The sequence below is a fragment of the Suncus etruscus genome, chromosome 8, assembly GCF_024139225.1.
Source record: "Suncus etruscus isolate mSunEtr1 chromosome 8, mSunEtr1.pri.cur, whole genome shotgun sequence".
Lineage (NCBI taxonomy): Eukaryota > Metazoa > Chordata > Mammalia > Eulipotyphla > Soricidae > Suncus > Suncus etruscus.
This window is the reverse complement of record NC_064855.1, coordinates 63,900,899-63,922,973: the sequence shown is the minus strand read 5'-3', so window position 1 is coordinate 63,922,973 and position 22,075 is coordinate 63,900,899. Positions and strand designations below refer to the sequence as shown.

The following is a 22,075-nucleotide window of genomic DNA, read 5'->3' as shown; positions in this document are numbered from 1 at the left end:
TATGGGATGACAGAGGGTAATGGGAAATTGGTGGATGGAAATGAATAATGGTGAAGGGAAGGATATTGGAACATTGAAGATCTAAACTCAAGTATCAACAACTTTTTAACTCTATTCACAGTGATTTAATAATAAATAAAACCAAATAAATAAATAAATAAATAAATAAATAAATAAATTGATGAGCAATTAGATGTCTCAAGCTAGAACAGAGAGTTGTTTTCTATAAGGGAAAGATATGGTAAATTTATAAGAGAAAGTCCTGTCTAAACAGCCATAACTCACAATTGCCCAGGCATATTAGTCTCTACTACTCACATGAACTTATCTCTTCTGTATATTCCTATTTTGAACAAAGTTCAGAATTCCTGAGACCATGATATCAATCTTTTTTGCTTACTTTTTTTTTATACACCCATGCTCTCTAACTTCAAAATTCTGTACCTGTATAGATTTTATAGCTATTAAAATGTGTGGCTCTTCTTTGAAATATTTTTTTCATGGTTCCTTTGAATGGCATTCAGGCTAAGCATTCAGACTTTAGTCTTTCATTTACATTATTTTAGGGCTCAAGAGAAAAACAAATTGTAATTGCTGCAAAAGGAAGCAGTCCCCTCAGAAACAATCACAACAAAATCCTTTCATTAACTTTTACTTATGCAACTGCTTTATGTTTTACATATAGAATTGGTAGTTTTAAGAAATGAGAAAAGAGGGCTGGAGAGATAGCATGGAGGTAGCACATTTGCCTTGCATGCAGAAGGATGGTGGTTTGAATCCGGCATCCCATATGGTCCCCCGAGCCTGCCAGGAGTGATTTCTGAGCATAGAGCCAGGAACAACCCCTGAGCGCTGCCAGGTGTGACCCAAAAACCAAAAAAAAAAAAAAAACAAAAACAAAAGAAAAGAAAAGAAATGAGAAAAAGCACCTCATGTTTCAAAAGGGATTGCAGAGCAAATACTAAGACCCAATTTACCAAATAAAGCAAAATGATCTTTCTGACATTTAGTGGTTATCCCCCCCACCCCCCCCCCAAAAAAAAACTCCTTTGAAACAGCAGCACCTATAACCAAGACATTGGTCTCTAACTTGCTATTGACTTTCTCTCTCTTCAGGTGGCCAAATGTGCAATCTAAACCACTGGATGCAGCAGTTAAAAAAAAAAAAAAAAAAAAAAAAAAAGTCCAAATGGGCCTGGAACTGATTAATGTGGTAATCTGAAAAAGACTGCATTTGGAAAGCATTAATTAGGGTGGGATCAGATGAAGGACAGTTTCAGTGCACACGATGAATTCTGAATTTGAGAATACAATTAATGATCTCTACAAAGTGTGGGACACTGGCAGGCTGGGAAGGAAAAAGGGCTCCAGTAATTGAGCCAAAACATAAGCCACTGAACCTTAAGGGCAGTCTCTCCTGTGTCTCTTTCCTTAAAATGTGTTCACAGACCCTTTCCCAAGCTGAATGAATCCAGAGGCTCACTCTTGAAATCACTTACTCCATAAATCTTTATGAGAGTCATTTTTCAAGTAAGTCCCACATTTTAACAACACACTGCCCTGTAGAAGGTGAGAGATAGCAGAGACCAGATGTCTTTTCTATTGAAAGTTAGTATAGTTTTACAGTGTCCATAGGTGGGGGTTCTTTCCTCCAGTAAAGTTCCTTTGTGGAAATGAATGTATTGTTAAAACAAAACAAAACAAAACAAAACTCCCCCAGATTTAGGGAGTAGATCCAGAAATCATGAATAACAAGTTCCAGTGATAGAGGCACATGGGAAACACCCTTTACCCCTCACCCAGCCTAGAAGCCACACCATTTGCACAAACACAGCAGCAGGAAGAAACAGAGAGGACTTGGTAGTGCTTTGCTTGAGGAGGAAATCACAGTGAGAAAATGAGCAGAACTAATGAAGGAGCTCTTCATGTCTAGGGACATTCTGACTTAGGTGTAAGAGACAGAGAAGGGTCCCTGATCTCTATTTTTCAGAACTTACTCAACAGATGCTAACGGGAGTTATCTTGCGTCTCTGTTTCCCAGGACAGACAGACAGACAGACAGACAGACTTTCTCCACCATACCTGCAGCAAGATCTTGTTCCCATCATGATCCTCTGTCTGCCAGCGCCCCTCACTGATGGGGCTGCAGGGGTTGGGCAAGAGAGGCACAAGTTCCCCAATATCCTTGACCCGGAATTCTAGCACGGACGAGTCCGTGGGGACTGGAGTCTGGTCGCGGGGTAACCTTTTCAGGGAAAACTGGATATCCACGTCCAGGTTGGAGAAAACGGGGAAGATGCAGAAGTCGGCCTTCCTCTGGCTGGGGCTGCGCCGGAGGATGAGCTGGTAGAACTTGAGGATGTCGGGGTAGTTGTCGTGGCGACAGTAGATGGTGAAACGCACGATTTCCTTGCCATAGTGAACTGGCCGTATGGCCCACAATGGGGTCCCCGGGGCCAGCGTGAAGAAATCTTGGCTGCAGGGCAGGTAGGGCAGGAACTTGCCAGGGACACGCTCTGTGTGGTGGTGGCGCCAGGGTGGCCTCTGCAGAGTGCAATGCAGCTGCAGAATCTGCTCCTCCCCGTATTCTTCCTGCAGAAAAAGAACCACGGCCAGTGCGGGCTGCGCTGCTGCCTTGAGGCCCTTCCGTCGCCTCCGGTTGGCCCTTCTCTCGGAGACCCGAAACAGCTGCAAGTCTGGGTGGATCCAAGCCAAGACCTTGTCGATGGCCTGCTGCAGCGGCTGAGATGCTCCAGGGTCCGCGATGATATGGATGCTGACCAGAAAAGGGTCCTGTGTTTCTTCCACGGAAACTTCGCCTGCAAGCATAAAGAGAAAAACCAAACACTCGTGACTGAGCCCTTCAAGTGTCTCTTAGTGCGTACCAGGCCTTGCTGAGAAGAGAAGCTAAACTTTTAACTCCCCCCTTTTTTTGTAATTTTTTGTTTGGGGGGTTACACCCAATGGTGTGCTTAGAGGACCCTCTATGGTGTCATGATTCAAACTGGAATCAATGGGATGCAAGGAAAGTTTCTTAATGACTAACTCAAATAATTCTACAATTGATACCAGTTTCCCAAATAAGTGCATGTGCAAAAACTAATATTTCCCTACCCTGAGGTCATAAAATAAAGGACCAAGGTGGGCAGTGTTAGGAAATGCTGATGCAGTACTTCTGGGAGAGGGAGGCAGCAAGAAGTCTAGTCTCCACTACCAGGAGGGGCGGCTCACAGACCTACTCAAGAAGAAATCATGGCATTAAGTTTGTACCACCGAGTGTCTCCTTTTTCTATATGCGTGTTCCACACTAATGCAACCTTTCTACATGTCCTATACATGGAATTGCACTAGACTTATTCTAATGGACAGATCAAGCCCTGGCTTTTGAATGTCCTGTCAACAGTGTCCTATTGTTCGTGGTCTGATTTTGATCATGTCCCTGGTGAAAACAGGGTAACACTACGTCATAAGGTGAGCCAGGTTAAGCAGAGAGTTCTTGCTGCTGGAATTAATTGGCGCTGTGATCAGGAGTAGAACATTCTAAATAGGGCCTTTACTGCCCATATAAGACTGCTTTCTAGGATCTCTCAGTCCACGCTCTCCCAGAATCCTAGACTTGCAGAATGTCTGAGTATCAAATTCTGAGTGTGAAACTGATTAATTTGGCAACACTTTCCTCTTGGTGGAACAGTTGTCAACAATTTTGGCATATTAAAACCCAAATATTCAAAGAAGTTGGTTTTAAATATTTTTTGTTTTGGGACCATACCCAGCTTGCTTAGGGGTTGCTCCCGACTCTGCATGCAGGAATTACTCCTGGTGAGTTTTGGTGGACCATAGGAGATGTTAGAGATTAAACCCAGGTTGGCCCTGTGCAAAGCAAGTGCTTTACCTGCTGTGCTATTGTCCAGCCCCTATGATGTTTTTGTGAGAGTGTGTGTTTTTCTTTTTTAAATCAGATAACCTGCTTAAAAAAATCCATGATAACAAAATACAAAGGTGAGTAGAATTACTTAAACTTCCTGCCCTTCTCTGGCTGAGCAAAATACCATAATATCCAAGTTTGTTTGGGTTAAATAGAAATATGAGCCAGGGACCGGCGAGATAGCATGGAGGTAAGGCATTTGCCTTCAATGCAGAAAGACGGTGGTTCGAATCCCGGCATCCCATATGGTCCCCCGTGCCTGCCGGGGTGATTTCTGAGTTAGAGCCAGAAGTAAACCCTGAGTGATGCCGGGTGTGACCCCCCCCCCCAAAAAAAAGAATTATGAGCCAATTCCAGTTTAGTACCATTGCCAAGGCAGTAGAAATTTTTCTTAGAGGACTTCTGAGAAACTATCTGGAGGCACAGTGTACACTGGTGACCATGGGGATGACATTTCAGGAGAACTTCAGGGTGGGGGAGATTGCTGTAGGAGACGGAACATGCTTATGAAGGTACATAACTGAGCAAAAGACTAAACAGATTTAGGTGGCGGTGGTGAATAATTCTGAACCTTGGCAACAGATGCAGCAGGAACAATGAACTGGAGCCAAATTCTACATGACTTTTACTCAATTTAGTAGTAGTAATAAGAGACAATGAGAAATTTGAACAAAGTGTTGCTGGGATCAAGTCAGGTGTACTAAAGGCAAAATAAATGAGATGAAAAGTGAAGAGTAAGACTAGGCATATGGGTGACTGCATTCTTAGTTCTCATTCTTTATCCTACTTGTCTCCATCCTCACTGCCATGTGACTTTGCAGTTCCTTCCACCAACTGGTAAGCTGCATTTCACACCCTTTAACTTTAAATTAGGCCATATACCGAACTTTGCCAGACAGCAGTGACATGATTTAGCTTCCCTTTTCATGTTTCTGACATTTCCTTTAGAAGAACATACCTGTATAAAATCACTGATACCAGAGAAGAGGACCAAAGATATATGGAGCATATTTGCCCTAGCTGAACCCAGTCAACATTAGACACTAATAGATATGTAATAGCTACTTGCTGAGCCTGGTCTAGATCACCAAATCCAATGACAATCTAGTTTTAAGCCACCTTTTGGGAGTGGCTGTTATACAGCATTACTTACAGATGCAGGGAAAGTCAGTAGAACTACAAAAGAATCTAGGAGGCACATGGACAGACCTTGGAGTCCACTGGCTATGAGGTAGGGAAAAGGAAAATCAGGATGGGAGTGTACCTTGATGTTTCCAGTTTTAATAACTGGTCTGATTTGATGTTTAACTGAAGCAGGAAATGGGGGGAAAGGGGAGGTTTGTGGAGAAAGATAAGGAGTTTGACTTTGGCTGTGTTAACCTGAGAGGGTCAAATGACTTCCAGGAAGAAAGATAAATATTGTGCTAGTCAACTGCTGAGTAGATAAGTTGAATTTAGGTTGAGCACTTTTCTTTAGACCAATGTTTCTCAAACTTTTCCCAATTGTGGCTCCTTACAAACTTATTTCCTTCTAGTTCTTCCTCACCCTGGTAATGTGTCATGGGGGGCTCATCCATTCAGTTTCTACTGTTTTCTCTCATGGAGTATCCTGGAAGTCAATAGGGATCTATATGGCCAAGCATTGTAAAATACTGCTTGATTAGATACTTATTTTTATGTAGTTATCTGATATATGCATGTACACACATTATTGGAATGGTGAAAATTGAACATGATAGATTAAGAAAACTTCAGAAATCATAGATTATTATGGTAATTTCTTTGCATACTCTTTCTGCTCACTGAAAGACTTCTCTGGTTCACTGAACATTAGTGTCATTATCACAGAAGTACAGTTAAAATACCAGTAGTGAAAATGCAAATGAGTGAAAATATCATTTGTTAACTCTAATAAAGTAAGCAGAAGGTAACACAATCACTTAAAAGGCACATTCTTATTTCCATAGTGTTTTGGTCACAATGAGTGGAGATGTGTGACTTTGCTAATTACCAATGTTCTGTGGCTGGAGAGATAATATAGCAGGTAAAGCATGTGCTTTGCATGATGCTGACCCTGATTCATTACTGGTTTTACATATGGTCTCCCAAGCACCATGAGTAGTGATCCCTTCATGCCTTGGGCATGAGCATTAGTAGAGAGAGATGGGTGTTCTGGTAAGGGTATGATATCGGAATGATGACTGTATGGAGAGTATAATGAACAGAATTATAAATCCCAATACTGCAATTAAAATGTTAAAACAATGGGGCCGGGTAGGTGGCGCTGGAAGTAAGGTGTCTGCCTTGCAAACGCTAGCCAAGGATCAGGACCGCGGTTCGATCCCCCGGCGTCCCATATGGTCCGCCCAAGCCAGGGGCGATTTCTGAGCACATAGCCAGGAGTAACCCCTGAGCGTCAAACGGGTGTGGCCCAAAACCAAAAAACAAAACAAAAAAAAATGTTAAAACAAATTTTTAAAGGGGGACTGAGAGAGACAGTATAATAGCTGGGGGTGCTTGCCTTGTGCAAGGCAGGCCTGGTTAAATCCCTGCACTTATTGGTCTACCAAGCCACTCAAGGAGTGATCTCTAAGCAAAATACCAGGTGTAAACCCTCTGGGTGTGGTCCTGAGAGGAGAAGCAAAGGGCTGTCCTCAGGGAGTTTCTAGTCAAGCAAGGGAACAGACTTGAAGTCATCATGTCTGACTCTGAAGTTGCTTTAACAATCTGGCACATTCTGGGCCAGAGATATAGCACAGCAGTAGAGCATTTGCTTTGCATGTGGCCAACCCAGGATGGACAATGGTTTGATTCCCTGCATCCCATGGATCCCCCGAATCTGCCAGGGGCGATTTCTGAGCACAAAGCTAGGAGTAACCCCTGAGCACTTCTGGGTGTGACCCAAAAACCAAAAATAAGTAAATAAATACAAGAATGCACATACTTATCCCCCAGAGTTAAAGGCATAGAGATATACAACATGGGATGATATAGGCTCAGGGTGTGATGGCTAGACAGACTTGAGAATAGCTTCTGGTTCCTTCTGGAGCCTGGAGAAGAAACTGAACTTTGCATCTTGTAGTTTTCATCACTTTTTAAGTACCAATAGCAACAAAATAGAGATCTATAACTTATCCTACTGTGATAGGATGAAGTGATATCACATCAGTTTTGGAGAAATTCAAGCCTCTAGAGAAAGCTTGCCAAGATCAGGGCTGCTAAACTAGCCACTTGTAACCCCTTCTCATCCAAGAAATCTTTACATAACCCGGGTATATAGATATACAAATCAAACATTACTGAAAATAAATATTAATTTCTTCCCTCAAATCCTGACCATTCTAGCACATGCACATGATTAGTTAGATAAAAAAAAAAGTTCTACCTGTATGAACTCAATGTAATCTCGACAGCTACTCTACAAAATGGGACTCTTAGCATGGCCCATTCAGAGAGCAGGAAAGTCAAGGGAAGATAAGTGATGTACCAAGGTTAAAAGGTGAGTAAGAGGTTGAGCCCCTGGCTACAATGTCAAAGGTCAGTGTCTGTGTACACACCTGCCCTCAATTCTTCAGAAAAGCATATTCCCTTTCTTTCTCCACATATTCATAACAGAATCACAGCAGCCTCTCCTGCACTTTAGGCTGCCACTACCGTCTTGTCCTCTACTGCTCACCTCCTCCTGACTGGCTAACTTTTCCACCACCAGCCAATAGCTTTGTATCTTGGACCATCTCCTTATCACCCTTCTTCCTGTCTGAGGGAAAAAGAGCATCAAAATGGCCTCTCAAACAAATACAATGAGAGATCAGCTCACAGCAGTGGAACTGGCACACAATAAAAAGGGTATAAGCAGGGGCTGAAGAGATAGCACAGAGGTAAGGCATTTTCCTTGCATGCAGAAGGTCAGTGGTTCGAATTCTGGCATCTCATATGGTCCCCCAAGCCTGCTAGGAGCAATTTCTGAGCCTGGAGCCAGGAGAGACCCCTGAGCGCTGCCGGTGTGACTCAAAAAAAAAAAAGAGGGTATAAGCAACCAATGCTGGTGGGGGTGCTGGGGAAAAACAAACTCTCACCCCCTGAAAGAAGAAGGAAGAAGAAGAAGAAAGAAAATGAAAGAAGGAAGGAGAAAGAAGAAGGAAGGAGAAGAAGAAGAAGAAGAAGAAGAAGGAAGGAGAAGAAGAAGAAGAAGAAGAAGAAGAAGAAGAAGAAGAAGAAGAAGAAGAAGAAGAAGAAGAAGAAGGAGGAGGAGGAGGAGGAGGAGGAGGAGGAGAAAGAAGAAGAAGGAAGAAGAAGGAAGAAGAAGAAGAAGAAGAAGAAGAAGAAGAAGAGAAGAAGAAGAAGAAGAAGAAGAAGAAGAAGAAGAAGAAGAAGAGAAAAACATAGTAAGGGGATAGCAGACTGGCAATAAATTCTGAATGTCAATCTACAGAATTTAGTTGGGGGGAGGGCAACTTGAAATAGTGGTGGAGGCATTCCAGTGATAGTTGTGGAGTTGGAGCATTGCATGCTTGAAATCCTACTACTAACAGTATTATAAAGCATGGCACCTAAATTAAAATGCGTTATTAAGAAGTTGCTGACTTGTTCTATTCCTCAGACTGCAAATAGTCTCCTGAGCAGTGCTAGAAATAAGCTCTAAGCACAGAGGTAGGAATAAGCTTTGAGCACAGCCAGGTGTGAACCACTTCCAGTCCTTAACTATTACAAAATAATAATAAACAAACAAAAAAAAAAACAGGAAAAATCCTGCCTCCTTGTTGGCACATGACCAGGTCTTTCCATTTCAGCACTGCCCTTGAGGCTAACCAGACTGGGCCTGCCAGCCAGTGGACACCAGCACAGAAATGCAAACAATCATGAAATAAAAGTGGAACACAACAAAGCTCAAAGATGTGTGTGAGAGTCCTGGAGAAGGAAGCTCTGGGCCTCCACAGCAACGTTGTCAGGGGACTGTAGAGTCAGCTAGGCTGTCTCTATGAGCCACACAAAGGGTTCCTGGGAGCAGCAAACAAAGGCCACACTGAAGACTGTATGGTGAGTAACTGTTTACAGCTTTGCAAAAGGGCTACTGGGAGCAGGGGGCTAGGTTGCAAGGCATCATCAGTACATGGGGGGTGGCTTGAGAGAGAGCAAGAGCCCACAGCGAAGGAGGATTAAGTCCCATTCCCACATGTGCATTATGTGAGCCAGGGAGGTGGAAGGGGCTCAAATCCTGCTGAAAATAGTGAGGGGAGCACGAGAAGGCTCTGGCACATTCTAGTTTAGAAAACAGCTCAGAGAGAAAACAGTGCCAGACTGTCATCAGGTGCTAGGGTTACACACATCCCAGAGAAAGTCTGCCCTGGTGGGGCTTGAGAGGAAAGCAGGTGTTTGAAGGAAGGAGAGGAAAGGTGAATAATTCATTGTCATGAAAAGCCTCTTCTCCCGGGAGAAGCGCCATGGCTCGCTGTGGGCCTGCTCTGCCTTTATCATATCTATTACCCGGCTCTGCAGAGGCACACCTGCTCTGTCAGCGGGGACGCGGACCCACAAGGTATGGTATGGGGGCCCGGGGTTGTTACAAAGCTTTCCTGTTAGTTTGTGCTTCCCAAATAGAAAAGGAAGATGTTAGGTCTTCCTCTGATAGCAAAAACAACAACAAAAATGACACGAAAGTGGCACTAGTTCAGGGTTTTCATGAAGAACCAAGTATTTATTCATCACCACCAACCCCCCCCCCCCAGCTTTTTACTCTCCTTTTTGTTTTTGGTCTCTGATGTTTAATGGTAAAAAATAGATATAACACTAATGTAGTATTTGCCATTTCACACATCACTTCTCAGGGAGAAGAAACTTCTCATTTAATATTTAGAATAAAACCACTAGCTCCACTGTTGCAGGAGAAATATTGACTTATCATAGATCATTCAACTAAACAATAGCAGGACCCACAAGGCCACAAAGACAGCTCAAAGAGCTGTCCATGCTTTGCTGTGGGAGCTCTGGAATTGATGGCCCACACTGCCTACTCCACCAAATGCTACCAAGAGTGGCTCTTCCAGGTGCCACACACTAAGCACCGTCAGGTGTGACCCTACTAAAACATAAGAGCAGAACTCCCCTGAGACCTAAATATGCTCCCCATTAATATTGTTTTTTGCTATTCAAGTCCATCATCCTTATAATCTAGTTGTTTTCCTGCCCCACACCTCAGTCTTTGAAGATGGACTCTAAACTGTGCCTTAGTTTGTCCAGACAGCTTGGGAGGAGATTCTACTGTAACTGTACTATGCATCAGTTGGGCAGTTTCTGGTAATCCTTGACCTGCAGGTATCTGAGTATGGTGGAAGAGAAGATGAGAACTGGAAGTCACTTGCCTGTGATAGACATCTCAATGCTAACACATTCCACTTGGCTTTTAATGCCGGAAGTATGTGTTCCCTTATTGCCATTCTCTGCACCCAGGGCTTCCCTCCAGCCTCAACTGCACTGTCTTGTATAATAATGTTCTGCCATACTGACCCTCCTTCCCATACTAACAGACTAATGCATCCTCAAAGCACTTCCTGTCCAATAGCAGGTGCTTCTTACCTCTCATTCCAAAGTGAATGTCTGATCAAGTCTTAGGTTATGATAAGCTCAGAGACTTCTGGAAATCTTTGGTAAAGATTCCATCACTGTCATTTTACACAAATATATCTTCAATGGTTTTCAACTCAGTTGCAATAATTTATTCATCAAGAAATGTTTATTAGCACATACTACATGCTGGGCATTGCAGGATATAGTAGTAAATAGAATCTTTGCCTTCATGAAATTTATATTTGCGATGATTGAGGTGGGTAAGACAATAAATATGTAAGATGAAGTCAGACGCTTAGTACCAGAGAGACCTTACTGAACAAATGCATGTTCAATTGTGGGTATAATAAGAGGTTTCCAAGGCAGCAGCCATAACTATATATCATCAACTGCAAAACCCATCTGGCTGCATCCTTGCACCAAAAGCATCACAATCAGCTCAGAGCCCCATCTGTCCCCAGGAAGTTAAAAGGATTTGAATGAGGGGCCGGAGAGATAGCATGGAGGTAAGGCGTTTGCCTTTCATGCAAGAGGTCATCTGTTCAAATCCCGGCGTCCCATATGGTCCCCCGTGCCTGCCAGGAGCGATTTCTGAGCCTGGAGCCAGGAGTAATCCCTGAGCACTACCGGGTGTGACCCAAAAACCACACACACACACACACACACACACACACACACACACACACACACACACACAAAAGGATTTGAACGAGGACATGAAGACATTTCTAGTTACTGCTTTAGGGAATTTGAGCTTAGCTTGAAACCCTCTAACCTTACAGTCTAAGGCTGCATGAATGTGTTAGAGGTTGAATAAACATCTTATTTGCATTTGGGACTTGAATACTTGGTCTGTGAGCCAGAGCCACATAATCATGAGGCATAAAACAGGGAGACAATGAGTGAGGTCTGCAACAAAGACATACTCAGGATATAAGCTGATGCTGTGAAGAAAAGTGAGGTGAGAAGGCAGGGGGAAGGAACACTAAACCCACTGTATTGTGTATTGCCACAGGGGCCATTCCCCCCAACCCCCCACATCCCAGACCCATTAAGTACATGGTCTTTTCAGAATGCAATGAAATAAATGCTCTCAGAAAAGGCCTTTAAATTCCTTCCTGGGAGAAGCTATTCATCCAGACTGTAATGAATAACCTGCCTTCAGCCTTCATTTCTCCCTTTTTTTCCCCAGTATTTTTTTTTAAATAAAAAAACTTCGACCACTGAACTAACTGGAAAATTAAAAACATGAATCAATCTCTTTATTAGAAAATTAATTTAAGTGAGGGACTTCAGAGCATAAAAACCGGCTATCCTTTGCAAAAGCTGGCTCCCTGTGTGTGACACCAGGCGGGGAAAATCCGCGAAAGTACACCGGCCCAGTGGGGCTCAGCTGTGAAAGACTGTGAGTGTGACCTGTCTATGTCTGTCTACTGTCCTCTTGCGTGAAACTCTTGCGAGTGGGCAAAAAGAGCCTCCAGAAACCTCGCTCGCCAGACGCCATTTTCAGGGAGGGACTTCAGAGCATAAAAACCGGCTATCCTTTGCAAAAGCTGGCTCCCTGTGTGTGTGACACCAGGCGGGGAAAATCCGCGAAAGTACACCGGCCCAGTGGGGCTCAGCTGTGAAAGACTGTGAGTGTGACCTGTCTATGTCTGTCTACTGTCCTCTTGCGTGAAACTCTTGCGAGTGGGCAAAAAGAGCCTCCAGAAACCTCGCTCGCCAGATGCCATTTTCAGGGAGGGACTTCAGAGCATAAAAACCGGCTATCCTTTGCAAAAGCTGGCTCCCTGTGTGTGACACCAGGGGGAAAATCCGCGAAAGTACACCGGCCCAGTGGGGCTCAGCTGTGAAAGACTGTGAGTGTGACCTGTCTATGTCTGTCTACTGTCCTCTTGCGTGAAACTCTTGAGTGGGGCAAAAAGAGCCTCCAGAAACCTCGCTCGCCCAGACGCCATTTTGAGGAGGGACTTCAGAGCATAAAAACCGGCTATCCTTTGCAAAAGCTGGCTCCCTGTGTGTGACACCAGGCGGGGAAAATCCGCGAAAGTACACCGGCCCAGTGGGGCTCAGCTGTGAAAGACTGTGAGTGTGACCTGTCTATGTCTGTCTACTGTCCTCTTGCGTGAAACTCTTGCGAGTGGGGCAAAAAGAGCCTCCAGAAACCTCGCTCGCCCAGACGCCATTTTCAGGGAGGGACTTCAGAGCATAAAACCGGCTATCCTTTGCAAAAGCTGGCTCCCTGTGTGTGACACCAGGCGGGGAAAATCCGCGAAAGTACACCGGCCCAGTGGGGCTCAGCTGTGAAAGACTGTGAGTGTGACCTGTCTATGTCTGTCTACTGTCCTCTTGCGTGAAACTTGCGAGTGGGGCAAAAAGAGGCTCAGAGGAGCACGGCCGCTCCGCTTCGCTACGCGGCCGTGCACTCTTTCTAAGGAAAGAACTCCATTGCAACAAGAAGGAAAAATCACACTAAGAACGGCGCTATATCACAGAAGCAAACATTTCTCTCTGGACTGTCTTCTCTGTTACATGCTCGGGCCTAAGATTTGACCCAGTGTGAGGCTTCATCCACGGAGGACTCCCCTCCCTTAGAGGCAAGTCAGCCCATCCAGAAAGGGAGGAGTCAGGAGTGTGCTGCCTACATCATATAGACAATGAATACCACTACAACACGTAGAAAAACCCACAATACAAATGTGACAATGGAGAAACAGCGCAGGCCAGCATCAGACATAGAGAATGAAGATGACAATTCTGAGGACCAGATAATGACTGAACAACTAATCAACCTCTCAGATAAGGACTTTAGACTAGCAATATGGAAGGTGCTCAACAGACTCCAAGAAACCATGGATCGAGTTGAACAGAACACTAATAAGAACCAAGAAAATATGAAGGCAGAAATGACAAAACTCCAAACTGAAATAACATGTCAACTAACAGGCCTGAAAAACTCAGTAAACGAAGTGAATGACAAAATGGATAAGCTCTGGGACAGGGTATCAGAAGCTGAGAATAGACTTGGTGCTGTGGAAGATGAGATACATAACAATTCCATACAGCAGGAGAGATTGGACAAAAAACTTAAAGCAAATGAGCAGACAATGGAAAAATTAGTCAAAGAATGGGAACAGACGAAAATAGAAGTCTATGATAAGATCAACAGAAACAACTTAAGAATCATTGGAGTCCCAGAGACCCAGGAAGAAAATTTCCAGGAAGAATCAATGGTCAAGAACATCATTAAAGAGAAACTTCCAGAGCTAAAGAATATATGTGATCAAATCCTGCATGCCGAAGAGTACCAACCAAAAGAGACCCCAGAAAAACCACCCCAAGACACATCCTAGTCACAATGACAAATCCCACAGATAGAGACAGAATTCTGAAAACAGCAAGATCAAAAGGGGAAATCATGTTCAAGCAAGCTTCCCTGAGATTTACAGCAGACCTGTCACCAGAAACGCTCAATGCCAGAAAGCAGTGGTGGGATATTGTGACAAGACTGAATGAAATGAATGCCTCACCCAGAATACTATACCCAGCAAAACTCACTTTCCGGTTTGATGGAAGAATACATGGTTTCACAGACAAAAAACAGCTCAGAAACTTCACAGACACAAAACCAGTCTTAAGAGAAAAACTGAAAGACCTAATCTAAGACAAGACTACCCAAAAGACACACCAAATTTTGAAATAAAGATGGCGTTAAATCCCAGGACAATTCTTTCTCTCAACGTCAATGGACTAAATGCACCAGTTAAGAGACACAGAGTGGCTAAATGGATCAAAAAACTCAATCCAACCTTCTGCTGCCTACAAGAAACGCACCTGAATAGTCAGAACAAACATAGACTCAAAATAAAAGGCTGGAGAAAAGTTATCCAAGCAAACAACACCCATAAAAAAGCTGGAGTGGCCATACTAATATCAGATAATGCAAACTTTATACTCAGGAAGGTTGTAAGGGACAAAGACGGACATTTTATATTAATCAAGGGGTACGTAGAGCAGGAAGAATTCACTCTCCTAAACATATATGCACCGAATGAGGGGCCAGCAAAATATTTAATACAACTGCTGACAAATCTGAAAAATAATATCAACAACAACACAATAATTGTGGGGGACCTAAACACGGCTTTGTCAACACTGGACAGGTCAACCAGACTGAAACCCAACAAGAATATACTAGACCTGAGGAGAGAAATGGAAGAAAGAGGCCTAGTGGATATATATAGGACACTCCATCCCCAGAAACCTGGATACACATTCTTCTCCAATGTACATGGTACATTCTCCAGGATAGACTACATGCTGGCACATAAAACATACCTCCATAAGATCAAGAGGATAGAAATTTTGCAGACTACCTTCGCTGACCACAAGGCTCTGAAATTATTTGTGAACTCCAAAGGGACTCAGAAGAAACACTTTAACACCTGGAAGTTAAACAGCCTCATGCTCAATAACCAGTGGGTCCGAGATGAAATCAAGGAGGAAATAAAAAGGTTCCTGGAAACAAATGACAATAAAGACACAAACTCTCAGAACTTATGGGACACAGCAAAAGCAGTACTGAGAGGAAAATTTATAGCTTTGCAAGCACACATCAGGAAGGAAGAAGGAGCTTACCTGAGTAGCTTAATGACACAGCTAATAGAACTAGAAAATGCTCAACAAAAGGACCCAAGAACAGGAAGACAGAAGGAAATAACAAAGCTGAGAGCAGAAATCAACGAAGTGGAAACTCAAAAAACAATCCGAAAGATCAACGAAAGCAGAAGTTGGTTCTTTGAAAAAATAAACAAGATTGATAGACACTGGCAAACCTAACAAAGAAAGAGAGAGAGAGAAACTTGATAACTCGTATCAGGAATGAAAAAGGAGAGATCACTACTGATATGACAGAGATTCAAAGGGTAATCAGAAACTACTTTGAAAAACTCTACGCCACTAAAAATGAGAACCTGGAAGAAATGGATAAATTCTTGGACTCTTATAATCTTCCACGGTTGAAGGAAGAGGATGTAGCATATCTAAACACCCCCATCACCATTGATGAAATTAAAACAGTAATCAAATGTCTGCCGAAAAACAAAAGCCCAGGTCCAGATGGATTCACTAATGAATTCTATCAAACTTTCCAAGAGGAACTACTGCCAATCTTGGCAAGACTCTTTCATGAAATTGAACAAACAGAAACACTTCCAAATAGCTTTTATGAAGCCAACATCACCTTGATACCTAAACCAGACAGAGACGCTACCAAAAAAGAAAATTACAGACCAATATCACTGATGAATGCAGATGCAAAGATCCTCAACAAAATCCTGGCAAATAGGATTCAATGCCTCATTAAGAAGATCATCCACTACGATCAAGTAGGTTTCATCCCAGGAATGCAAGGCTGGTTTAACATCCGTAAATCTATCAACATAATACACAACATCAATAACAAGAAAAATAAAAACCACATGATCATATCAATAGATGCAGAGAAAGCATTTGATAAGGTCCAACACCCATTCTTGATCAAAACTCTCAGCAAGATGGGAATGGAGGGAACCTTTCTCAATATAGTGAAGGCCATCTACCACAAGCCAGTGGCAAATATTATCCTCAATGGAGAAAAACTGAAAGCCTTCCCTCTAAATTCTGGCACAAGACAAGGCTGTCCTCTCTCACCACTCCTATTCAACATAGCACTGGAAGTACTTGCTATAGCGATTAGGCAAGAAAAGGATATCAAGGGAATCCAGATAGGAAAGGAAGAAGTCAAGCTCTCACTGTTTGCAGATGACATGATACTCTACTTAGAAAACCCTAAAGACTCTATCAAAAAGCTTCTAGAAACAATAGACTCATATAGCAAGGTGGCAGGCTACAAAATTAACACACAAAAATCAATGGCCTTTCTATACACCAACAGTAATAAAGAAGAAATGGACATTAAGAAAACAACCCCATTCACAATAGTACCACACAAACTCAAATATCTTGGAATCAACTTGACTAAATATGTGAAGGACCTATACAAAGAAAACTATAAAACTCTGCTCCAAGAAATAAGAGAGGACACACGGAAATGGAAACACATACCCTGCTCATGGATTGGCAGGATTAACATCATCAAAATGTCAATACTCCCCAAGGCATTATACAGATTTAATGCCATCCCTCTAAAGATACCCATGACATTCTTCAAAGAAGTGGATCAGACACTTTTGAAATTCATTTGGAACAATAAACACCCTCGAATAGCTAAAGCAATCATTGGGAAAAAGAATATGGGAGGAATTACTTTTCCCAACTTTAAACTGTACTACAAAGCAACAGTTATCAAAACAGCATGGTATTGGAATAAGGATAGGTCCTCAGATCAGTGGAATAGGCTTGAATACTCAGAAAATGTTCCCCAGAGATACAACCATCTAATTTTTGATAAAGGAGCAGGAAATCCTAAATGGAGCAGGGAAAGCCTCTTCAACAAGTGGTGTTGGCACAATTGGATAGCCACTTGCAAAAAATTAAACTTAGACCCCCAGCTAACATCATGTACAAAGGTAAAATCCAAATGGATTAAAGACCTCGATATCAGCCCCAAAACCATAAGATATATAGAACAGCACATAGGCAAAACACTACAGGACATTACAGGCATCTTCAAGGAGGAAACTGCACTCTCCAAGCAAGTGAAAGCAGAGATTAACAGATGGGAATATATTAAGCTGAGAAGCTTCTGCACCTCAAAGGAAATAGTGCCCAGGATACAAGAGCCACCCACTGAGTGGGAGAAACTATTCACCCAATACCCATCAGATAAGGGGCTAATCTCCAAAATATACAAGGCACTGAAAGAACTTTACAAGAAAAAAACATCTAACCCCATCAAAAAATGGGGAGAAGAAATGAACAGACACTTTGACAAAGAAGAAATACACATGGCCAAAAGACACATGAAAAAATGTTCCACATCACTAATCATCAGGGAGATGCAAATCAAAACAACGATGAGATACCACCTCACACCCCAGAGAATGGCACACATCACAAAGAATGAGAATAAACAGTGTTGGCGGGGATGTGGAGAGAAAGGAACTCTTATCCACTGCTGGTGGGAATGCTGTCTAGTTCAACCTTTATGGAAAGCGATATGGAGATTCCTCCAAAAACTGGAAATCGAGCTCCCATACGATCCAGCTATACCACTCCTAGGAATATACCCTAGGAACACAAAAATACAATACAAAAACCCCTTCCTTACACCTATATTCATTGCAGCTCTATTTACCATAGCAAGACTCTGGAAACAACCAAGATGCCCTTCAACAGATGAATGGCTAAAGAAACTGTGGTACATATACACAATGGAATATTATGCAGCTGTCAGGAGAGATGAAGTCATGAAATTTTCCTATACATGGATGTACATGGAATCTATTATGCTGAGTGAAATAAGTCAGAGAGAGAGAGAAAAACGCAGAATGGTCTCACTCATCTATGGGTTTTAAGAAAAATGAAAGACACCCTTGTAATAATAATTTTCAGACACAAAAGAGAAAAGAGCTGGAAGTTCCAGCTCACCTCAGGAAGCTCACCACAAAGAGTGATGAGTTTAGTTAGAGAAATAACTACATTTTGAACTGTCCTAATATTGAGAATGTATGAGGGAAATGTAGAGCCTGTTTAGGGTACAGGCGGGGGTTGGGTGGGGAGGAGGGTGATTTGGGACTTGGGTGATGGGAATGTTGCACTGGTGATGGGTGGTGTTCCTTTTATGACTGAAACCCAAACACAATCATGTATGTAATCAAGGTGTTTAAATAAAAAAAAAAATTAAAAAAAAAAAAAAAAAAAAAAAAAAAAAAAAGAAAATTAATTTAAAAACTGAAGTAAAAATTCAGACATCTCAATTCTTTGTGATTTCATGAACTCAGCAAGGCCTTTGAGCAGGCTACAACTTTTGGCTGTGAAAGGGACATGGGTGATTCTGCTACCAGTCCCAAAGTGACATCAAAAATTAGCTTCAGGGCTCAGCATAGCAGGTATCTAGTGACATGTTGAGTTTTAACATAAAGAATCAATTTACATCCAGTAATATGGTCTTTCTTAGCCTGAGTCACACAACTGAAATAGAGAATTAAATGATGAATCCAAAACTAGTATATATATATATATATATATATATATATATTATATATATATATATATTATATATATATATTATATATTTTTTTTTTTTTTTTGGGTGGAAGAATTATATCTGGGAGAGCTTAGGGGCCCATGTAGTGCTAAAGGTCAAATCTAGTGTTCACACATGCAAACTTGGTCTCTAGCTCTTTGAGCCATCTGCAAACAGTGTTTTTGATGTATTCAGGATCAACTCAGACAAAACCCACATTTTCCTGGAAAAAGGAGAAGAACACAGAATTTTTCTGATCCTCTCAAACTTATATAACAAGGGTGACTTATTTTTAACTGTAGTTATTTCACTGCTTTCTCAGTCTTTTACAGAAACAATGTCAGGTGACTTGGAAGCACGATTCATATTCCCGAGCTCATTCTGAGACCAGGGCACTTTTTATTAATAAATAATTTTTATTAATATCTTTATTTAAACACCTTGGTTACAAACATGATTGCAGTTGGGTTTCAGTCATGTAAAGAACACCCCCTTTCACCAGTGCAACATTCCCATCACCAAGGTCCCAAATCTCCCTCCTCCCCACTCTACCTCCACCTGCACTCGAGACAAGCTTTCTACTTCCCTCATTCATCATCACTTGTTATAATAGTTCTCAATGTAGTTATTTCTCTAACTGCACTCATCACACTCTTTGTGTTGAGCTTCATATTGTGAGCTGGAACTTCCAGCTATCCTCTCTTTTGTCTCTGAGAATTATTGCAAGAATCTCTTTTCATTTTTCTTAAAAACCCATAGATGAGTGACACTATTCTGCATCTATCTCTCTCCCTCTGACTTATTTCACTCACATAATAGATTCCATGTACATCCATGTATAGGAAAGTTTCATGACTTCATCTCTCCTGACAGCTGCATAATATTCCATTGTGTATATGTACCACAGTTTCTTTAGCCATTCATCTGTTGAAGGGCATCTTAGTTGTTTCCAGAGTCTGGCTATTGTAAATAGAGGAAGAGATTTTTGTATTGTATTTTTGTGTTCCTAGGGTAATATCCCTAGGAGTGGTATAGCTGGATCGTATGGGAGCTCAATTTCCATCCAGCTTTTGAAGAAATCTCCATATTGCTTTCTCATAAAGGTTGGACTAGATGGCATTCCCATCAGCAGTGAATAAGATTCCTCTCGGGCCCGGAGAGATAGCACAGCGGTGTTTGCCTTGCAAACAGCCGATCCAGGACCAAAGGTGGTTGGTTCGAATCCCGGTGTCCCATATGGTCCCCCGTGCCTGCCAGGAGCTATTTCTGAGCAGATAGCCAGGAGTAACCCCTGAGCACCGCGGGGTGTGGCCCAAAAACCAAAAAAAAAAAAAAAAAAAAAAAAAGAGTTCCTTTCTCTCCTCATCCCCACCAGCACTGCTTGTAATAAACAATTTTGTAACCACGATGTTTAAATTAAAAAAAAATATTCACAGCATGCAGAAAAGATAGGCATTATCTTTATAGGAATTAGAGAGACAAGGACACTATTAAGAAAGAAAAACAACCTTAGAAAGTAAGGCACTTTATATAATCTGAATTTTTTTCACTTAAAAACAGGACATCAATTTAACATTTTTTTCTTTTTGTTTTTAAATTTTTTACTGAGACCAATGTGAATTACAAGTTTTTCATAGTTCCATTTAACATTTTTTTCTAACTCTGTTCAGAAGCAAACATGTGGATGAAAAGGAGAATATGAGAAACACATTCTGATAAAGCTTAAGATAATTTTTGTAAGAGGAGTTGATGTTGATACATCTAAGAAAGAATAAGTGCATCTAGGACCATTCAAGCATACACACACACACACACACACACACACACACACACACACACACAAACACACACATCTCTATATATAGCATGGTGATCTAAGTTTTTATCACTATATCAATTTTGAAAGTTTATGAGAAGATAAAGCACGAGGTATTTAGTACTTATTAACATATAAAGGCCTGTTTTGTATAAAAGCTAAAAGACTCAAAATGACTTTAACATTTTACACAAAATTGATTCTTCTCAGAAATTTCAATTTGGGGGGGCACAACCATTGATGTTCAGGGGTTACTCCTGGCAATGCACTCAGAAATTGTTCCTGGCTTGAACCATATGGGGCGTTGGGGGATCAAACCTCGGTTCATTAGGCTAGCGCTTGCAAGACAGACGTCTTACCTCTAGCACCACTGCTCTGGCCCCAGAAATTTCAACTATTCCTAACCATATTGCATCTTGTCATTTTTATTAGTAGTGGAGAATGGGAACTTCATCCTGAGAATGGGAACTTTAATAAAAGTCTGTAGATGAGGAGGTGATAAGGCAGGGCCAGCAAACAAGAGGATTGGAATATTCATCATCTTTCAAGAAGAACAGACTGGGAACAAGTTCAAAGGCTTGGGGGCATACTGTGCATATGGGAGCCCAGGTTCTATTTAGAGACTACTAAGTGGTTCCAGAGAACCACAAGGGGTGGTATATTTCCAGGAGCCTCCCAGCCCCAGCAATGTCAGTGCAATCACACACAAAACAAGCAAAAATAAAAACAAAACAAATTGAGCAAAGGGTTTGCTCAATAAGGAACCACAAACTAAAAACCTCAACAAGAAGCCACAATATCTCAAACTCATACCAACACTGGAGCTCAAGGAATCCTCACTACTACTATAAAAAAGATTTATCTTTTGAAGGGTTTACTCTGATGGCCTATTCAGAAATCAAACAAAGGTTAGCTGTTAAAACTGTTCTAGAAGGAAACAAGCAAACTACATATGAGCTAATAAAACTGTACCTTGGGTAGCAAAGTGATAGTACAACAGGAAGGGCAAGGCAAGTGTCTTGCACACAACCAACAAAATTTGATTCCTGGAACCCCATATGGTCTGTTAGGAGTGATCCCTGAATGCAGAGCCAGGAGTAAGCCCTGTGCAGAGCAGGTGTAGCCCCAAAACAAGCAAAATAATTTTTTTAATAAAAATAAAATATATCTTGGATGCTGCAGCAAAAAGAATCTTTGCTCATGATCGGACCCACTGGGAGTAAAAGCAGCAATGGACTCATTTTATAGGCCTCAAATGTGGCAAACTATTCAAATGTGTTATTATTTGAATATGATTCTGATACAGTCCCTGGTCCTGTTTCCAGGTTTCCTTTGCAACCATGTATTTTGTAGCCCGTCTGAAGAAGTGAAGAACACTTGAAGGACATGACTAGAAAATAAATAATGGGCAATACATTTAACTTGCTCCTCATTTTATAGGTGTGGTGACAGGTCTAGAAGAGAATGGATATTTCCCAGTTCCCAATTCTGAGCTCTCTCCTTTGCACCTCAGCTACCTTTAGAGCTTTTCAGTGTCTACTCCTGCTTCCATCTTCCAGGATGACAAAAGGGATGAATATGT

General features: G+C 41.9%; 1 protein-coding gene across 1 annotated transcript in view; it reads right to left on the bottom strand.

Annotated features, from left to right (window-relative positions):
- The window catches only part of FAM124A (family with sequence similarity 124 member A), a 90,597-nt gene that overhangs the window by 34,776 nt on the left and 33,746 nt on the right, over positions 1-22,075 (bottom strand). Inside the window, exon 3 of the mRNA XM_049778786.1 lies at positions 2,083-2,819. Coding sequence (XP_049634743.1) covers positions 2,083-2,819 — 737 coding nt within the window. The remainder of the gene's footprint in view (positions 1-2,082; positions 2,820-22,075) is intronic.